Source organism: Sander lucioperca, chromosome 16, assembly GCF_008315115.2.
Source record: "Sander lucioperca isolate FBNREF2018 chromosome 16, SLUC_FBN_1.2, whole genome shotgun sequence".
NCBI classification, from domain to species: Eukaryota; Metazoa; Chordata; class Actinopteri; order Perciformes; family Percidae; genus Sander; species Sander lucioperca.
This window is the reverse complement of record NC_050188.1, coordinates 3,553,900-3,575,609: the sequence shown is the minus strand read 5'-3', so window position 1 is coordinate 3,575,609 and position 21,710 is coordinate 3,553,900. Positions and strand designations below refer to the sequence as shown.

The following is a 21,710-nucleotide window of genomic DNA, read 5'->3' as shown; positions in this document are numbered from 1 at the left end:
CATATTGGGTGTAATTGAATTAAGGAGCAGTCTAAATTGGGTATATTTGCCGAATCAAATAAGCACAATCACAACTAAACTGCCTTTGACGCTTCATAATTGAGTTTTTACTCTGCAAACATGCTCCTTGATGTTGTTAGCCTCTTTATGTGGTACATATTATTTTTGTCTGGGAAGACTTAAATGTGCAACAGATTCTTTATTTCTTGTTGCAGTATCCACCTGCAGAGATCTGAGTCCTCCTTGATGTTTTATCATGGATATACTACCAGGAGCAAAATGCAAAACAGGGCAGACATTTGCCTATGAAATCTCTCCGCTGGATAAAGTACAGTCTTCCTATGAAAAGGATTTATGTCTGCAGTGACAAAAGCATTCAGCATACAGAGATGTGTAGATCTGTGGCTAACGCTCTTTCAAATGCTGCAAAGAAGAAAGATGGCCAAAAAAAAAAGCTTCTGCCGAAGAAGTCTAATTAACAAACGCTGTATAGGCTTTTCAGAAACAACTAAAAACTCATTTTGATGAAATTGCACTTGATCAACATCTAGTTGTTGCTCTCATCGTGCTGTAGCAGCATTGTTAATTTGCTTGTTAAAAAAATGCTTCTCAATATCGCTGACTCAACTGGACTGGCAATGGCCACTAATGAGGTCGGCATGAGAGGTCTTCCTGTTTGTTAATTTAGATCTCTTTTTCTTTTTAATTTAAAGCAGTTTGAATTTGGATGGAAAAAGAGGGTATTGATTGTGGTGTTTATTATATCTACATTAGGAGCTGATGGTGAGTGGAAGGCTAAAACTCTTCAGTTATATGCCTAGCTCGGCTCTTATGATTCCATTACAGAGGCAGTCTTTACTCTGTGGCATTGACTAATGGATAGCCTTTGCTTCCCTGCAAAGTGGAGGCTGCTGTATGATGTGCTTCAGCAGGCCTAGTAATGAGAAAGGTAAAGAACTCACAAAAGATGCCCTGTGAAATCAGATTCGATGAGCCCCAGCTACAGCTCTGCAGACTGGATTTGGTCCTGTGTGTCTGTCTGTTATTTGATACCAGTGGAGAGCTGCTATCCTGCAAGCAGTGTCTTTTGATTCATCTCTGCGCCAGCACACCTGCTGAAGGCTGTGATTTCTCAACCCTTGTGGCTCAGCTGAGGGAGGCTCAATCCAGAGCCCATGGGTAGGCTACTCTGTGATAGCATGGATCTATGAACAATATTTGTTCTTGTCTGCTAAGACATTGTAATCATGAGAAAGTATCTCAGTTGTGCCACAGTTGACTTGACCTCCCACGCCCTTTCTAATAGGGGGAAAGTGCAAGCCTGACAGCAGTGAATGTTCCATTACTTCCATTTTATTTGGACAACATTGCCCCCTAAAGTTTTTTCTGGTGTATTTCCCCAGGTCCCCTCAGGGGCCCATGTCAGAGGAAAATGCTGTATCACAATATAGTGCAGTAATTTACTACTATCTGCTCCCAGCAAATTGACCATGGATGCACCTCACCTGTATTACTCTGTCACATTCACTTTGAGAAAAACACTGGGGAACCATGGTGGCCACACACACACACACACACACACACACACACACACACACACACACACACACACACACACACACACACACACACACACAGTGCAAGAGGTATCTGAATCATACCAGAGGATATATAAAACCGAGAGATTTGTGAGAAACGGTAAGTTTGTTTGGAAGGAAGACTGCAATTTAAATCATGTGTCCTGTTGCCCTCATGGATGTATTAAGAGAACGGGTTTCCCTCCACAAATAACTGGTATGGTAATGATTAATGCAGATTCAGTTTAGTGATTTTGACCAATGTATCCATTTGAGAAATAAGTAAATCCGGTCTTAAAGTGATAATGAATATATGTTTGGTATTGTATGTGGGCTATTCTTTGCTGAGGTGACTAGAGGTGCGAGTGTGGTGTTTTGTGAGGCTGGTGCGTCCTCTGGTGGCAGGAAGTCAGCGTTATATTTTGACGTTTCCGTCTCCGGCAGACATATTGCTTACAGGAGCAAATTCTGGAAAGCTAGAAGAGAGAAAGGATTTAAAATTGATTTACATCTCCACGACTTGATTCACTCACACGACATAGGACATAATGGGTAAGCTGTTCGGCAAATCGAGAGTGTAGATATGCGTTAAAGAAGTAAAAGATTGGGCTGTGTGATCGGGGGTAATGATTATACAATCCTTATCCTGTCACTGTTGTTAAGCTAACTCTTTAGCTAGGTAGCTAACTGTAGTCAACGATGCTACGTAGTAGCGCAAGATGAGTTGCTATTTTACGCTAGTTCACTTGTAACGTTATATTAACCAGTCACTAAACGATCTAGTCTTAGGACAGGCTTTTGTCTTTTTATCAGATATCATACAAGGTGTACTAATGTCATTCCAACCCGGGAAAACAAACGGTGTAATTTGTTAGCCAACTGAAGGAAACTTGGCTAGCTAATAGCTAATTACGTTAGCACCGCGCTGTAAGGTTACATTCTTTCCTAAGGTGGGAAGACACACGTATAGTTTGCCTAGCTAGATCTAAAGTTATTATAAATTGTGTCCAGGTATTGGCTTGCTTATCGCAAATTCAAAGTAACAATTGCCAGTCTCTCCGTCATCTTTGTTTCTTTACATTTAGCTAGCTACGTTACAGGTGTAGCTAGCGGTGACGTTAGCCAGCTATTGGGGTGCAAATGCAACGCTGGTGCTTAGTGGACATTTCAAACGTTATGTTAGCTGTAGCTATGTTCTGTGCTATTTGGTGGGTTGACCGAGTGTAACTTGTCAAGAGACTTCCAACGACTCAGAAAAGCTAATGCGTCATCACCTATAAGATGACACAATGTAATAGTCTTATGTATTAGTTACAGATTTGTGTGCGCAGCGGCTACTGTTAGCTTAACGTTAGCTAGCTATGTTAACTGTCATTCCGCGTTGTTCTTCAAACCCATAGTTACACTGTTGTCTTAATAGAATTATGTTAAATAAGTTGTTATTCCCCTTTTGAAGAGTTTATAAAGTACTGAGCTAACGTTAGTAAATCCCATGTTTATTTACAGTTTAACGTTAGTTGCTAACATCAGTGAGCAATGGTTTTGACCCGACAGCACACTGTAACGTTACACTAGCTAGCTTGTACATGTGACACCAATAGTCACCATGTTTTCCAGACTATTACCGCACAGGATTATGTTTGGGTTTGGTTTTTGTGAGTGTTTTTTCTCCTCAATATTTGTAATTTACAGTGACATGACTGGTAACTCGTAAAGGCCTAACTATAAATACGAATTAAATAATGGCATGGTCTTCAATATAGACTACTAGCTAATTGTCCAAAACCATCCAGCTTCATTGTACATGTCAAATGGAAATACACACAAAGAAATCAAATCAAGCTGGGCCGTAAACATCTAGTTATCCAATTGTATTATTGGAAAAATGTCCTTTACTTGAATCACCCTTGGTGCTTGATTTGTCACCAGATCAGGCTGTTGTGCTTAACTATGAACAAGAAGTATGTATGCTATATAGCCATGCAGATAGTTTGAGATTTATTTGAAGGGGTTTTGATATGCTGTTGAGATTTCTGCCACCAGTCTACAACAGAGGGTTTCCATTCCATGGCTGTTGTTTTGGGGTAGTGGCAGAAATCTCAGTCGCAGCTAACCCAAAATCTTAGCAAATAAAAACAGGCGGGATACCACTAGGTGTAGGAAGAACATGGTTTATTTCTGATTTTAAGTCCACATTAAACACCTCACCATTCTGCTTTCTTTCCTCTAGAGACTTCTTGCTAGGGTTGGGTACCTTTCGCATCTGAACCAATATCAGTACTGATATCGGTACCTGAAATTCGGTTCCCGGTACCCAACTGTACTTTTTTCAGTACTTTCCCGCTGTAATTACAAAAAAATGATTTCAGTTGTAAAAATAATTCCTCCTTAATCCTATTTACTTAGAACATTATGTTATTTATTTAGAATATTTTACACTGACAGAAATTAAATAAAAATAAAACCCCTCCCTCTCTCCACCCAAACCCATCCCTACAACCTATTCAGTTGAATAATTATTCAACTTTTATTCTTGTATTTGTGTATTATTCTATTTTAGCCTGTTTTTATTTTCATCATGACCGTTTTTAATTGCTCTTTAATGTTTCATGTAAAGCACTTTAAATAAATAAAGTTGCCTTGCCTTGCAACCTCAGCCTGTCAGTCAGTCCCCAGGGCATAGAAACCACTGTTGTGCCTGCTTGTTAGCCTAGAAATCTAGACGCACCCTATCGGCAGCAAATGTAATTTGCAGCCAGGGGGTCTAGCAACTCTCCGTTGGCCTGTGAGCTGGAAAAGCCAAACTCTAGCCGTGCCAATCACATCGTGTATAGAGTCGGTGGGCTGGCTTAACATAATGACGGCAGTGTTACGACAGTTCCACGTGAATTCCCTGCTACTTGAAAACAAAGACGATGGCTGCTGCTGCTGGCGAACAGCGGTCTTTGGAATCGGCTTTGGCCTGGAAGACTTGGAGTTAAGCTTTTCTTTGAGAAAAAAACAAACAACGGCACTGAAGTCATTCTTAAAAAAGGAAGATGTGTTCGGAGTTTTGCCGACCGGATACGTTTAATTCATCAACTAGCGTTGCTCTGGTTGGTTGTAGCGCTATCCTATTGCGTGCAGAGGGAATTTTGAAAGGCAACCATTTATCCCGCCCCTCGGATTGAGCCCTGCCAATGGTGAGTTCCCAGACCCAACATCTTGATGTGGGTCTGGCTTAGGCCTGCACAATATTGGAAAAAAACTTGCATTGCGATATTTTTTTCCCCTGCGATATATATGGCGATATGAAAAAAAAGACTAATTTTTACAAGAGTGAAGACATAAATAGCCCTATTTAGAAATACTAAATAATTCTCAACTACTGGGGTGATTTTGTAGGGAAGTGCATCTACAAAGAAAATAAAAATGAAAAAGGAAATTTTCTAATGTGAACCAGTCTTTGAACTTTAATGCTTTACAAAAACCAAAGCAAGTAAGCACAGTGACTACTCTTGTGAAGTGATTTTGGAGAGGGAAGTTAGGAAGTAATACACTGGTTGACTGACATGACACCATTGTATTCATATAATATCAAGCCAGGCTAAAGTGAATGATATTAATAATGCATGCATGTTGCTTCCTCTAAATTTCAGGTTGTGGTCGACCAGCGAGGCCTGCTTTGGTTGTTTGTTTGATTGATTAAAAATTATCATGATTGTTGGTTTGCTGTGCATGCAGAGCCTGCATGTCACACTCTTGCAACAAACTGTGTATCCAAGAGCACTTAAATCAGTGTAAATGACGTTATATCAGAAACAGACTGCTGTTGTAGATTAGTGTTAGGTTTCCAGCGTCACACACGGCCCACCTGCGACATGCAGACAGACACAGCGCCGCTGGTCCAAACTGCTGACATTTGTCTACAATTGTAATTGTTATTAACACAGCTATATATTGTTAAGTATGAGAGGGAAACCTGTATTGGTACCAGTGTTTCCGCTGGTAACTCTCTGTTATTGCGACCGCCACGGCGAAAAACACAGAAGTTATTGAATGGAACTAACTTCAGTTCGTTGAGTAATAGCGTGTGAGACGGAGCCTGCTGGACGAGAGATGTGACCCATGGCCACATTATCATAGTTCATAAAAATGCAGCGCAGCCAGGGACGATACAGACATTTCATACACAAGACGTATGTAACGCCACTGACCCGCCAAAGCGCATTCGACCCGTCCTGGACCGTACTCTGTGAGTAGCATACGCTTCAGTCCATCGCACTCCCCCTCTCTCCCTATATGAGCTACTGGGCTATCCGGGTCTGTTATTGTTGTTGAAAACAAGTGAAGGAGCTTTCTCAGAGATATTTTTTTTTATTAAATATATCCCAGGCTATTTATTTCAGATAATTTACATGTGTTGCAGCTGTATATTTTCAAATTGGGCAGGAAACCCTGTCTTTGCATTTTATTTTAATCACATCTGTTTTAATAAAAGAGCTTGTGAAAAGTGGCTTTCACTTAAAACTGAACATTTAGCCCACTTTGTAAAAATATATATATTAGAGATAGAGATATATATTGTGTATCGCCATTCAGCCGAAAAAGACAGAGATATGATTTTTTGTCCTGGACTAGTGGAAGATCTGATAAGAATCAGTGTGGAGGGGCCCAGTTTGGAGAATTTTGATGCTAGGGAGTGTGGCAAGCTGGTTTAGCCAAGGCCAAAGGGGAAGAAGGCCAGATTACAGGTATTGGCCATCTGAGGGGCATTTGACAGCAAGGGGGGACCCGCTATAAGACTTTGAGTACAGTATAATTGTGCTGCAAATAAAAAAATGTACCAACTACTTATTCTTGTTTAAAATAATTGACATATATATATATATATATATGAATGTATATGGAGCGTGATTAAAAAGGTGACCTTGAAATTGTGGCGTTAATGGCGACGCAAGGAAAAATTTGGGTGCACCTAAATAAAAAAAGTTAAGCGCACCAGTGCAACCAAGGCAAAAAGTTAGTCTGGAGCCCTGGTTCCGTACCCAACCCTACTTCTTGCTGTAGGTAGGGTCTCCTCTGAAATGCCAATGCAGACGTGTCCTGTGCAGGGCTATTTCTGTGCCATCTAGCCCAAACAGCCAGTGCAGTTCACATACAGCAGCTAATTTAACTAACGCAGTACAGAAATTAGAGCATCCAGCCACAACCTGTGCTTATGTGCTGTCCACGCCTGTGGGTTTACCATCTGGACACATTACACACATGCGCAAGCTTTTTATGAGGCTGGTTGTGCTAATGCCCTCAAACCATAACATGACCTCAATTTGCGCCAACTTGTTTAGATATTTAACCTCAAACCCCCACTGTTGCATTTGGGGTCTTTTGGCACAGAAGGTTGGCACCATCTCGCATTGGTGGCAGGTTTCAATGTTTCCCCTACCTCTCTTTCTCTCCCCTGTAACCCCGGGTGACTCAGGGATCTGCCCAGTGCCCTGTTCTGGTGGCATGACTGCACAAATGCTGAGAACGGGCAGTTTGTCCTGTGTGGGCACCAATTTATGCTAACTCTGCGATTTAACTCTACTGAATAAATACGTTTGTTCTGCCTGCCAGTGGACTGCTTGATGAATAGCTTAGCTGTGTGTGTGTGTGTGTGTGTTGTCCAGTATCTATGAGCTTGTTTATACAAGGCCTTTTTATATATAGAACTGTGTACATGCTGTCTCATCATCATGACCTATTATTAGAGATGTTAAGGAGAAACAAATGCACATTTTGTCCGTCACACATGTTCATTTACTCTTCCCTGCACATGGTGTACTTTATACGTTTGACTTGGATAAAGCAAATGGTGCACAACTTGAGTCCTAATCGTTATGTCTCCCTGTGTCTGTGGCCCATCAGAGCCGTCAGCCAGTCCGGCCAAAGACAACTACAGGATGAACCGCTACAAGAACAAAGCACTGAACCCAGAGGAGATGAGGCGCAGGAGAGAGGAGGAGGGCATCCAACTCAGGAAACAGAAGCGAGAACAACAGGTATAACGCCAAACCTATCAGTCCCACTCATCAGATCCTTTATCTCTCTGTTTGAGATGATGTCAGCATGGACATAGTCTGGCTTGACTGTGTCTCTGTGTGCTCTGACAATCTTTTAATCGCAGCTGTTCAAGAGGAGGAATGTGGACGTTCTCAATGAAGAGGAAGCCATGTTTGAGAGTCCACTGGTGGACTCTTACCTCAGCTCCCCAGTAACAGTGAGTGTCTATTTTCCCATTACCTCTCACACAACACAAACAAAGAGAGGTTCACACAGGACCGTGGTTATTATTCTTGTTGTCTAGCCTTTTTGCCAGCCTGCGAATTGAGGATGGTGGAGTCTGTGCTGAATGGATCATGTTTTAAGTTGTAAGTCATGTATTGTTGCAGGAAGGAGTCATTACCAGAGACATGGTTGAGATGCTTTTCTCGGAGGACCCTGAGCTTCAGCTCGCCACAACACAAAAGTTCCGAAAACTACTTTCCAAAGGTATGTATTGTGTACTTACCGTGAGGTCGCCATGGACCAAACAAAAATACTTACTTCCGGCTTTACCCCTGTTCATTTCAGAGCCCAACCCACCAATTGATGAAGTAATTAACACAGCTGGAGTAGTGGAGAGGTTTGTGGAGTTCTTGAAGAAGAGTGTCAACTGCACACTACAGGTCAGTTTGTACACTCTTACACAGCTCAGAACACCCTCTGTGTGTGGAATGTGTACATAAGGTGTGCATTTAATGTCTGTCAAGTGACACATGCCTGGAAAGTTTGTGTCACCTCACCCTGCATGCTGGCTGGTAACATGTCAAACAATAGCAAATGCATTCCATTCAGGTAAATAAAACACAATTTTATTGCTGCAAGCCACTATACACTGTATCTGATGATAAGCAAGTCAAAGCAATACAATAGGCTGCATTAAACGAGTTTCTTATTGGTCATGTTTAATAAAAACATGTTAATGCTCCATGGTAAAAGATGTTTAAAATGCTACTTTTTTTTTTTGCTGACATGTTGTGCCTGTGCAGTTTGAAGCAGCTTGGGCACTGACCAACATAGCATCAGGCACATCCATGCAGACAAAGACGGTGATCGAGGCCGGAGCAGTACCAATCTTCATTGAACTACTTAACTCTGACTTTGAGGACGTCCAAGAACAGGTAACACACTTGGGTCCATCTTGACCTGTGTGTGTGTGTGTGTGTGTGTGTGTCTGTTTGTCTTGCCTTGTTCCATACTCTTCTTGTTTTTTTTGCAGGCTGTGTGGGCCTTGGGTAATATTGCAGGGGATAGTGCAGTGTGCCGGGACTATGTGCTGAACTGCGACATCCTTCCACCTTTATTAATGTAAGCCCATCCTCTTTGCCTCTGTAGAGGGAATACCTATTCAGGATTGTCTAGCTTTTTAACCTATACTAACATACTTCTGATACTGTCTCATGTACTAAGCTTTGCTTTTCTTTGTCATTTCAGGCTCCTGACCAAATCCACCAGATTGACCATGACTAGGAATGCGGTGTGGGCTCTGTCTAATCTCTGTAGGGGAAAAAACCCTCCACCTGCATTTGAAAAGGTACCACTTGGCCTCATGAAGCCAACACCAAAGACACTAATATATATATATATATATATATATATATATATACAATGCTGCTCATAAGTATTCATACCCATGCTAAAGTTGACTAAAAAAAGGAATAAAAAAATCATCTTTTGGAAAATGATCTTAATGCCTTAATTAAAAAAAGAGGAAAAATCCGACCTTTTAAGGACACCAATTTGTTTTGTGAATGAATAATGTATTGTAAATAAATAAATGTTGTTCCTTAAAATACAGGGGCCATAATTATACATACCGCTATGTTAAATTCCCGTAGAGGAAGGCAGATTTTTATTTTTAAAGGCCAGTTATTTCATGGATCCAGGATACTATGCATCCTGATAAAGTTCCCTTGGCCTTTGGAATTAAAGTAGCCCCACATCATCACATCCCCTTCACCATACCTAGAGATTGGCATGGTTTTATTAACCTAATAGCTAACTGAGATAAGATCCATATCAATGCAAATCAACATTTTGCTATAGACAAGTGTGGCTGCCAAAGCATGCATAGTGGTTAGTACCGCTTGGACACACAATCAGGTCTACAGTTAGGTAAAACAGTCTCTGAGCTAAATTTCTGGTTGACAGGGCCAGATGTCATGGCTAATATATACGCCTGATATAATTTAATTTTATAGCAGCCATATAGAAATTTGTTCATTTCAAAGCCATTCAGTTGGGTTACCTGTATTTATCCATTCAGACCAACAGTAAATGCTGGTTTATCCCAGGTCACATCTGTGAAGGGACTTTTTTAAACTTACTTTAAAGGTCACAATCATGTATATTTGAACACTCACACCCTACTGTCTCATAACTAGCGCTGTTAAATTCCTAAACATTATGTACATGCCGACCTTTTGCTAGTATTTGTTTCTCTGAATTCTAGACCAGACCGTTTTTAAAATTTGCGTAAATGTTTTTTTCAGTTGGCATAATGAATAATAATGGTTGCATAACTGAAATAAGGTTCTTGTGTTCTGCTGAAAAGTTTCAATTGATGTTTGTGTGTGACGCGTGGGCGTTTGGTAAATTCCTGTTGTTTCTCATTATAAATATGCATTATGCCTGTGCTGTCTAGGTGTCACCCTGTCTGCCAGTACTGTCCAGGCTTTTATTTAGCAGTGACCCAGACTTGCTGGCAGACGCCTGCTGGGCCCTGTCCTACCTCTCAGATGGCCCCAATGACAAGATCCAAGCTGTCATCGACTCTGGCGTCTGCAGGCGCCTTGTAGAGCTACTCATGTAAGTCAAGCCATAACTCTCCGTTGTCTTTGTCACGGTGTATATGACCCATAAATGCTTAAAATTCTCTCTTCTGATAAACCTGCTTTTCTGCAGGCACACGGACTATAAGGTGGCCTCCCCTGCCTTGAGAGCTGTAGGAAACATTGTCACTGGAGATGACATCCAAACACAGGTGGGAGCATATTAAACTGAAGTTTGTTTCATAGTTCTGCCTTTGGGATACTCTCAGTTGCCTGTTTATTAAGTATACCTAGCTAAAACTAATGCAGGTATTTTCATTTAGTTTTTATATTTACTTGTGAACTTATTTTTCTTTTTTTTCTTTTTTTAACGACTTCTATGATTATTTTTTTTTACCTACTCTGTTGCTGTGTATAGGTGGTGTTGAACTGCTCTGCCCTGCCCTGTCTGCTGCACCTGCTCAGCAGTGCTAAAGAGTCCATTCGCAAAGAGGCATGCTGGACCATCTCGAACATCACCGCAGGAAACCGAGCACAAATACAGGTGATTTAAGCCGCTTTCCGACCGGAGGGATTTTTGCAGTTCCTAGAACATAACGTTCCTAGAACCCTTTTTTTCTCCTGTTCTGACTGGACCAATTTGGGGATTATTAAATTCCTCTGACCACAGTTCCTGTAACTCTTTCAGCTCCTACTTCAGGGCAGGGTCTTTTCCGCATAGTGGTGGTTAGATGGCTGTGATTATAATAACAAAATGTCAGTCCCTATGGCCACTTGGCCAGTGTGAATGCAAATGGCAAAACCAGTTTTGGGGGAGAGTAGTTAGTAGAACTGTTTAGAAGTGGACTGTTCCTATAACTACGTTCCTGCAACTACTTGGTCGGAAAGAGGCTATAGACACACAAAGCATATAACTGAAACCTCACTATTATGCATGTTGTTCCAGTTTAGGCATGTATGAAGCCCACATAGTTTGATTTGAGACTGGTTTGTGAGAGACACACAGAGGCTGATAGGTGTATTTATGACGGTCCTTACGGACCTTTACTATATCTCTGATCGCCAGGTTGCCAAGGTAAGGATCTCATAACTATGTTAAAGCTGTTTTTTGAGACATGCCCCTGATTTAAAATCTTATCCTGCCCCACAGACGGTAATTGATGCCAACATCTTCCCAGTGCTGATCGACATTCTACAGAAAGCAGAGTTCAGGACCAGGAAAGAGGCGGCCTGGGCCATCACTAACGCAACCTCTGGAGGAACACCAGAACAGATCAGGTCAGACTAAGAGTAGTCTCGCATTGCCAGACCTGTCTCCACAGTGCTGTTAAATAAGGTCTGGCTACACAGCATATACAGTCTAGGGCGGCGCTACGTTTTGTCGGTTAAAAGTGTTGGATGGTCGAGCGTTAAGTGATGACTGTGGCAGCATCAATAGCAAATTTTCTAGGAGTTGGAAAAGTTTCTAAAGACCACTTGCAATGAATTAATCTTGTCATGTAATTTGTTATAATGCCATTTGTTATCTGTTAAAATTATTATAAATTAGCAGAAATCTTTCCCTGACAGAGACCGACTAAAAAACGTTGCAGCTGCTCGGAGATAATGAGTAAAAATACTAAGCAATTCTTTACTTGTGAGGAAATCAACAAATAAAATTTAGATTTACTGAAAATTTCTTTAGAGATATTAGGTGATTAATTAAAAAGGGAGGAACAAGGTCATGTGTACAAAGGGTTATCACAATTCAGGACATTGGAATGAATCATGAAGAATTATCCTAAATTACTTAAAATACATTTCATTAATTGGGTAAATTAAAGCAAAAAGAATTGTACCTAATTCAATATGTATAGTATAATAAAATCTAATGGCACTATGTGAAAAACCCTTCCTACTATCTGGTCATCTTTGAACCATGTTAATGGGACTTTCTGAGCCTTAGCATTGTCAAACAATATAATACACAATAACACACACACACATACACACACACACACACACACACACACACACACACACACACACACACACACACACACAGAGTTAATAGAATTTGGCACTCCAATTATTAATCATTGCCTGGCTTGGATTTGCAGTATAATCATGCTCTGGTTTTGGGGGCCTTTGGGATCTAAAAGGATGTATACAGTAATTTTGCCAACATTTTTTAGCTTATATTCAATTATATGTTGCAAATTGGCACCATTAAAAGTATGCAGAATTAGCTATTAGCCGTTGCTATTTGCAATGCTCCCATGACCGTAAAGGTGAGTATCACTGGATTCCTGTGAAACTAAAAGAAAACTTGAAAACATAATTCTCAGGCACGTTTTGAGTTATAAGGAGCATCTTCTTTTTTTCTAAGCTGAATAACGGACAGTTATATGCAACCTTGAAATTAATCTTTAAAGTGCTCATATTATGCTCATTTTCAGGTTCATAATTGTATTTTGAGGTTGTACCAGAATAGGTTTACATGGTTTAATTTTCAAAAAACACCATATTTGTGTCGTACTGCACATTGCTGCATCTTTGTTGGGAGTCACACACGCGCAGTACCTAGGTAAAGACTACTAGCCAGTCAGAAGCAGAGTATGAGGACGTGCCGTGCTAGCAGCTAGGTGAGCATTATAACGTGTTACAAAATGACGCACGTTTGTCACAGAAGTAAAGGCTGGACTACAATAGAGCTGTTTGGAGCAGTTTGTGAACAGTGTTTTCTGTTGGAGATGGTAAGTCCCTTTGGAGTGGACTTTGGGCTTTTTCACTTTGTAAACCTATAACGTGCTCTAAAAAAATATATAACACAATAAAGGAAAGCACTTTAAGGATCACATCTGAAAATGCGTTGTGTGTGTTTGCATCTAGATATCTGGTGAACCTGGGCTGCATTAAGCCCCTGTGTGATCTGCTGACGGTGATGGACTCTAAGATCGTCCAGGTAGCTCTCAACGGGCTGGAGAACATCCTGAGGCTGGGCGAGCAGGAGGCCAAGCAGGAGAACACCGGCTCTGGAGTGAATCCTTACTGCAGCCTCATTGAAGAAGCCTATGGTACTGTAGATGACATCCACACAAACGCTTTACTAGGATAAAACATTACCAGTGACAAACATGTAATGGTAGGGAGCAGGGGGATGTTTAGGGGGAGAGCAGGTCAACAGTATATGTCACATAGAAGTGGTGTATATTATCGGAAAACTGGGAACCTGAACATTAATTTGAGATGCAAAAGCTCAACACTGTGTGTCAAGTTTTTCTAGTCCTTAATCCTAAAAAAATTTAATTGACTATATTGATTCCCTTAGCAAAATGTATCCTCAGTTTGGAACATTATTTAGCGCCCTTCCCTGCAAGCTAGCATGACAAGGTTTGTACTACTGGATTTCTTAAGTTGTCTAGTTTCTAGAGTGCTGATCGGGCCGCATTTTTCTGTCCGAGCCCGGCCCGCGTCCGACAGAGCCGTAACCGAACCCAGCCCGAGCCCGACAGGCATTAAGATATTCATGTCCGAGCCCGACAGTTAAAATTTTGTTTGTTTTTTCTCACACTAATGACACATGTACGTTTGTTTGTGTGGAAAGCCCGCTTTTATTAAACAACTATAGGAAGGCATTCGTAAATGTCAACAGATGAGCGCATCAGCGCACACGAGGCAACAAGCGCACGTTAACGCAGGTGCGCACCTACATAATAAGATTTTTTAAATTTACATTACATTACATGTCATTTAGCTGACGCTTTTATCCAAAGCGACTTACAATTGATCTATATATGAGAGGTTGCACGCCTCTGGAGCAACTAGGGGTTAAGTGTGTTGCTCAGGGACACGTTGGTGGATGTATCGCAGTGGGAATCGAACCCAGATCTCCCACACCAAAGGCATGTGTTATATACACTGCGCCATCACCACCGAAAATTTAAACCGTTCAACGCCTTATCGCGCTGATGTGACCGAGCCCGACCTGAACCCGAACATAATTTCTAAATATCTGTCCGAATTCGGCCCGTCGGTTCTCGTTCGGGTATCCATCTTCTACTAGTTTCATACTATGAATGGTAGTAGTATAGTACCAATATCGTCACTCTGTCTCTAAAACCTGAGCCTGCTACTGCCTCTGAAAGACATAAAGTTGCATCATATTGGACATAGACACCAATACCTAAACAATACTTCAATACTGTACCTTGAGGTGGGGAATACGAACATGTTTTATCTCTGATTTAGATAAAAAATAATCTGATCAAAAAGATAAGTAAATGAGTCCAAGAATCTCATAATGCAATTAGCCAATTTTTGCTACTTGACAATTTGAAATAGTACGGACACATAAAGTAGCTGCTCGATCTAATTCTTTTTGGAATAAAAAGTTCAAAATTCTGGCTGATAATTTAGCAAAAAACATTGATCTAACATGACTTGTTTTTCCAGGTCTTGACAAGATCGAGTTCCTCCAGAGCCACGACAACCAGGAGATCTACCAGAAGGCCTTTGATCTAATCGAGCACTACTTCGGGGTTGAGGACGAGGACAACAGTCTTGCCCCTCAGGTGGACCAGGCCAACCAGCAGTACCTTTTCCCTCAGCAGGAGGCCCCCATGGAGGGCTTCCAGCTATAAGTCTGCACCCCTCTCCTCTAAAATGCACCATTTGCCCCCTCCATACCTCCTCATCTCATGGAGGACCCCTGGATGCCCGAGTCGAACCTCCATGCCCCCTTCTCTGATCTGCCACTACCCCTCAACTCTACCATTACCCACAAACACACACAGACACACCCACCCTTTGGAGGAAAGCTAAAACTGTCCCGCTCTCCTGCCTAAAAAATGCCCCTCCCCCCTTTCTTTCTTCCCTCTTCTAAACCGGTGGACTGAATTCTTGCAGGGCAGACCCATGTGTTACATCGCCGGGGAGAGAGCGCCACACAAACTCCATTACACTTAAAAGAGGAAGTGATCACCACATTGCCCAAAATGCAAGTCTGTCCTGGCTTCAAACGCACACCGACATCTTCCAGCCATTTAATAGCTCTCAGTGGCCGTAACGATGGTTTGTTGATTAATATCTTTATATATACACTTTCATTTCTTTTCCAGTGGGACATTCCTATTTTCAGGATTACCCATGCATCCCCATGCAAAGTCCACAGACTGGGGTGCATGAGGTGAAATATGCCTAGCTCTTGATGTCAGTCTGACTTAGTGCAATTCAAAGAAGAAGAAAAAAAACCCAGTAACATGATCCCTTTTTTGTTTAATGATTAGTTATTTCCCCCCCCCCCAGGACTTATTTATCTCCTTTTTTTGTGCTTGTGATTTTTTCTTTTTTCCTTATTATCAACATTTTTTTTTTTAAGTGGGACAAATTACAGGGGGAGGGTTGACGTGGGAAGTAAAAAAAAAAAAAAAAAAAAAAAAAAAGTCTGAAAACAACAAAAAAAAACTCTGAACTTAGGATGGGCTCTGGATGGGATGTTGGAAAAGAGATTGGGTGTTTTTAGTGGATATGTTTAAAGATCTAGACGAGAAAAAAAAAAAAAATCCAGTTTTCGAGGTTGGTATAGTTAGAGATCCAATGTTCGTTGTGTGCCGTGTTATGAATAACAATACATTTGAATTATGAAGTGATCTAACTATTAAACAAGGCACGGCTGGGGATTCAGGGGGAAAGGTGCCCGCGGCAGCAGCAAACCAACCTTATTTTTTTATATTTAAATGAATTCAAGAGCTCGCAGGTTGTTTAAAGTAGGGTGAAATACCACTTGGTGGTGCAGACACGTTTCTAGTTTTGTCTGATTTCATCGAAGCCCCGTGTAAACAGGTCGCTGCCGGTTCGCGAGGCCCTGTGCCCCCCCCCCCCCCAGCTGTTTGTGGTAGGGTTTTTGCATGGTGTTATATTACCCTGCGTACTGTCACGGAGTATCCCTTGCCAAACACAGTTGGCACAGAGAGATAGAGAACAGTGTGAAGAAATACTTTGAGACTTTGCTGTAGGCTGCTCAGTGTTTCTTGTTGCAGCATTTGGAGTTAAAAAGCAGGAACTGGGCCACAACTAATTGGTTTGGTGGTGTTAACCGTAATAGTGTAGTGACGGTGTTGGTGTTTTGTATAGTGGTAGAGTTGATCTATAACCTAAGGCATTCTATATCACTATATCTTTGAGGGATGGGAATGACACCTGTTAATGATTTTGCATGGGTCCATTGTGATATTGATGTAAATAGCCTATCCTCTGCCTGGCAAGGTAAAGTGCGCCGCTTCTTTGTCCCCTTGTGGGTCTAATAACAACCCGAGTTTGGCTAGGGATATATCTCAGACAAGTGACGAGCCTAACTGCAACCAAAATTTCAAGTATAAATATATATTTGAATTTTGATGTATTTGCATTTTATATATATATATATAGATATATAGATATATATTTGCGCACACTTCATGCACACTTGCATACAACACCAGCAGACACTGTACACACACCTCTCACAGGTGAGTGGCTAGTAGCAAGTAAAATAGTTTCCATAGTCTTTGGAGTGGAAAAAGTAGTTTATTCTTTCATTTTATTTTTCAAGTTTTGCTTTTCTCCAGAGTGTGAGATTTGCCTTTTTGGCTGTTTTTGGTTTCAGAGCACTTAGTATATTTTCTTTAAAAATGTTGCCCTCGGTTTGGTCTGAATTAAGATTGTTCTTCCGTTTTAATTAAGACAATTAAAAGAGATTCTTTTCTTCTTTTTTTTTTTTTCTCGAATTCAAAAGGGATTCGCCGCACACATAGGTCTCCATGGAAACTTTTTTTGTTGTTTCTAGCCACGTGACTTATGATGGTTTAAATTAGACCTGTTAACCCTGACCCGGGATCCGCTCTGCCTTTGACAGAAGCTGATCTTGGATCAGGGTTTAGGCTTTGTGGATGGAGCAAAACTGTGGTTGTGTGATGTTTGACTGACAGGCACTGTGTGAGGAAGAGGTTGATTGACTCTATGACTATGTCCCTATCTGAGTCTGGGAGCCCCTGTTCTGTGGATTACTGAACCAGCCCTAACATTAAATCATGGAACTGTGAACAGAATTATGTTACTCTACAGCAAACATTTGATAGATTAGTATGTTGAATATCGTGTATACTTGGGAGTACACTTTCATCAGTTTTAACCCAAAACTATTTCCTTTTATGTGATAGGACATCTTTTTGGATAGACCAGACTTATATATATACTTATATCATTTAGTTTGTTTCAGTATAACATCTTTACATAAGCCTTTGACAGTGGGAAATATTATAGGGCGCAGGGCCGTTATTATATTCTAGGGTTTAAGCATTAGCTGATCTGTTAGTGAGTTTGAGATGTTATCCACAGAACCAGGTGCTCTCAGTCGACATAATGGCTGAAATACATGGGGCCCGGGTGATAGGTGGCGCGGCCACCAGCAGAGCGTGTCCATTATAATCAACTGAAGCTGCTACACTGACCAGGGAAGTCATGCAGGCCTCGCACCGCTCGTCTTTTTTCTCTCTATGCACTAATAAGCTCTACGGCCCTCAGATAGATAGATATGTAGATAGATGGATACTTTACTGATCCCCAAGGGGAAATTCAAGCTACGTAGAACTGTAAAAAGAAATGTTTAAAAAAAGGCATAAAATTACTAAAATAAATAACTCATTGTACCAGAGGCAACGTAATGCCGCAGAGCAACCTTGTGGTTTTTTTTACATTTCACGTTTAAATCAATCAAGTCAGTGTGCATCCTGTAGTTAAAACGATCCAGTTAACTAATTCATTACTCTTCCAAAACCTGCATAACTTGGCAAAACGCAATATGCACACAGTGAAGCTGGCACTGGCACACAAAAATACACTCAACAAAGTTGGAGTCTGTGTAGCCGGAGAAAAAAAAAAAAACCCCGCTCTGACACTCGTGCCCCATGTATTTTGGCCGTAAGAGTTCAAATCATGACTAATTGAGCATCCAGAACTTGCCTCTACGTGACAGATGTGTAGAGCAGCATTTATAACTCAAGTCTTTGATTTTGACTCTGTGCTTGGCCTACAAATGATGCCAGAATTGCAGTGGTTTAAAAAAAAAAACAGAAAAAAAAGAAATCAGTGCATCAACAAGGAAAAAATATTTATATTTCTGAAAAATGAAAATGCACTCCTATTCACAAAAGTGCCAATCCGACCAACAAAGACTGGAGTTTCTTATGTATCTGTCTTTGACTTATAGATTTTCTTTATAGCTTTTATTTACTTGAATGTGCACACATTTTGTGCAGAACATTGCTGCTCTATTTTCCTTCTCTTTAAAGTTATGTTATTTGCCATTGTTTCTTTGGAAAAGTGGCATACTTTACTGTGGGCACCTAAAGAAGAAATTGAATTAAGACAGTGAAATTGTGTGGGGGGAGGGGGGCGGGAATTACTTGATTAATTACATAAAACTGGTCTTTCCAGCTACTTGTCCATTTGTGTGATGATCCCCACTATTACAGTCTTTTAATGGGTGTCACTGTGCATAGGTTAGCTGCACATATTTTGAAATCACAGAATTGGTTTCATGCGGTGGAAACAGTAGAGTATTCTACTTTCTTGAGGTCACGGCCTGTAGCCAGCCCCTTTTATGGCAAGGAGAAACTGCGCTGATAGAAATATTGTAGTACTTTGATGTGGCACATGATGCAAATTGTGGAAACTTAAGCGACTATCATAGCAGACAATTGCAGGTACTAACCGTATTGTCATAGTTTACCAAAGTTGTGTCATCCTGAAGGCTGGTTGAAATGATTTACTTGATGTCTGTGTTTTCAATATTCAATTTATGTAATTGGCTTTTGTTGACCCAGTCAGTATGACTGAGAGATTGCTTCAGGCCATTTACACCTTGCTTCTTTTCATTAGAAGCTGCAATAGCTCAGTCCCTCTCTGTTTTATTTTTTTCCCTCAAGTTTAAGTACTGTTTAGGGAGTTAAAAAAAAATCTGCTGAAGACTGCAATAAATATTGTCCAAAATCAGGCACCCCAGAGGCAACGATCCACCTACAAACTGCTCTCAAAGGTGACACTCCTTCCACTGGGTGGAGCTAACACGAGGCAACTACTTGACTTTTTTTTTCTAAGATAAAATCTGGGATTCAGAAATTGTGCAGTGATTTACATTAAAAAGCATTATAAGTTAAAACTATGTATGTTCTGATACATTGACAGGGATTCAGATGCAATTCTAATCACTTCTGAGAAGTGGAGAAAAGGCCTCATTAGAACATGTCACAGGAAAAAAATAAAATACAATAGGAGGTGGAGAGACGAGCCTTTTCTGCTTTTCTTGATCTTTTTTCCTGATCAGGATACTCTGGGCTATATTTTTGGATGAATGTGTTTAGAGTAAAAGTTTGTCCTTGTCAGGCTGCATGATCAGGAACCCTGTTATCTATAGGGGAGTGAACAGACATCACTAAATATCTCAAATCTGACTTGTCTTCCGTCCTAGAAGCTGTTCATGTCTATATCAAAATCTAAAGCCATGCTTTGGCTTGGTCAAGTTATGTTGTCTATGCTACAAATGTTTACAATGCTACATGTTTGTAAAGTACTTTTCATATGCCATCACTGACCAGTCCTGATGTATTCTCTGCTCTGGTCCTCTCATTTCTTTTACATGTATTTATTTTCTCTATCCTTGTTTATGATTTTTCATTTGCTCAAAATGACCCATCTTTAACTGTGACTTGACTTGACTTTACCGACGGTATGAATGAGTGACGAGAAACTTATACACTTCAACTGAACATGACACACAAACATGAACACGGAAAAAATGCATACAGCAAACGGCAACAATATTAAAAAGTGTAAAGGAAAAATATATTGAATTTAAAATTGTTCAGTGGAAAAGCTGTACAAAACAAATAAAGTTATGTTGCAACCCTTTAATGCAAATGTTTGTTATTTCATCACTGGCATGCAATGTGAAGGAATGTTATGTTTTACAATATAACGTTATAAATACAGCATTGGACTGACTAGCAAATCCATGTCTTTTTATCAAGAGGGAACCTCCTTGGTGGAAGGGAAGGTTTTTGTATATACAAAACAAGCACACTTGTCCATTGTCTATAATGTCTGACCTAATGTGAAATATTTTTTTCCCATATTACATTACATTTTAAAGGACACGTCCTAATTTAAAGCTCAAATAGCAACATGCCAGAAAGTGAAGTTAGACCTTTTAGACGGCCAGTATATTACTCAAGTTTATTCTAATTTCATGGGAGAAATGTTCCACATTTTATGAGATTATAAATGCTGCACGTTGGGTTTGGTACATCCATTTCCACAAGCAATCTGCATTGAATGTCTTTTTCAAATTTTCTATGCGGCAACCTCCATTTAACCCATTTCATAGATCGTCCTTGTTTCAAATCAGCCTCTAAAAAGTTTGAGGGAGAAAAAGAAAGAGCTGTAAGTGGAACATTTAGTTCCCTCCGCATTCTAGTATCAAGTCAATACGAATAAAACTTGAAATGTTGCCTTATTGTTGTGAAAATGTGACTCAATCGAGACTAGCTGTCAATATGCAATATGTATGAAATAGTTTAAGAAGTAGATTTTTTGAAAGGCATTAATATAATTTATTTTATCCAAGACAGTAACGTTTTGTAGATTATACATGTTGATGCTGACATTAAAAAGTGCATTGTCATTCATGTTACTGACCCACCACACCCATAGAGATATCATATACACCAAGTTCAAGTTCAAGTTACCTTATATGTACCCAGAGGTAGATTTTGTTTGAAGTAGAGTCTTCATACACACATAAAAACAAAGAGGCACATATCACACATCATTCAACTTAAGACAGTGGAAATTAAGAAATAGCAAAAATTTAAATTTAAAAAGTTCTTACTGGTCCAGATTATACTTAAATATTGATGTGAACTAAATATTAATAAAAGCAACAATAATAAATAAACACCTGTGCAAAGTATAGCTATGACTTATTCCTCAGTAGAGTTTAGATTCTCGGCCCAAGCCCGAGCCCGACCCGAGCCCGACCGGACCTCGGGTCGGGCTCGGGCCGTTATTTTCCGCCACATCCTCGGGCCGGGCCGGGGCCGGGCCGGACCGCGCCTGGGCCGGACCCTTGATCAAGCAATTTTTTATTTATTTTTTATCCATTACCTTATTATCCTATTTGGGTGGGGAGATAGCTATGCCATAATCAGAAATATTATAAATATATATATATATATATATATATATAGGCTATATAAAAGTAACAAATGTGTACAAAAGTTAG

The 21,710-nt window shown here is 40.4% G+C and overlaps 1 protein-coding gene across 1 annotated transcript; it reads left to right on the top strand.

The window, feature by feature from the left end:
* The first annotated feature begins 1,917 nt into the window (after positions 1-1,917).
* On the top strand, positions 1,918-18,495 carry kpna6 (karyopherin alpha 6 (importin alpha 7)). Its single transcript, XM_031287117.2, has 14 exons — positions 1,918-2,129; positions 7,467-7,600; positions 7,726-7,818; positions 7,991-8,090; positions 8,172-8,266; positions 8,630-8,761; positions 8,860-8,948; positions 9,075-9,174; positions 10,285-10,448; positions 10,545-10,623; positions 10,830-10,955; positions 11,562-11,689; positions 13,283-13,467; positions 14,846-18,495. Exons 1-14 carry the CDS (start codon positions 2,126-2,128, stop codon positions 15,031-15,033), a joined length of 1,617 nt encoding a protein of 538 aa, XP_031142977.1. The 5' UTR covers positions 1,918-2,125; the 3' UTR covers positions 15,034-18,495.
* The last annotated feature ends 3,215 nt before the right edge of the window (positions 18,496-21,710 follow it).

What these genes read in the sequence shown, in the direction of transcription:
- kpna6 (XM_031287117.2), top strand. An exon ending in GAGATGACATCCAAACACAG is followed by an intron (nt 10,624 to 10,829) that starts GTGGGAGCATAT and finishes TGCTGTGTATAG; the next exon opens with GTGGTGTTGAACTGCTCTGC. An exon ending in GAAACCGAGCACAAATACAG is followed by an intron (nt 10,956 to 11,561) that starts GTGATTTAAGCC and finishes CCTGCCCCACAG; the next exon opens with ACGGTAATTGATGCCAACAT.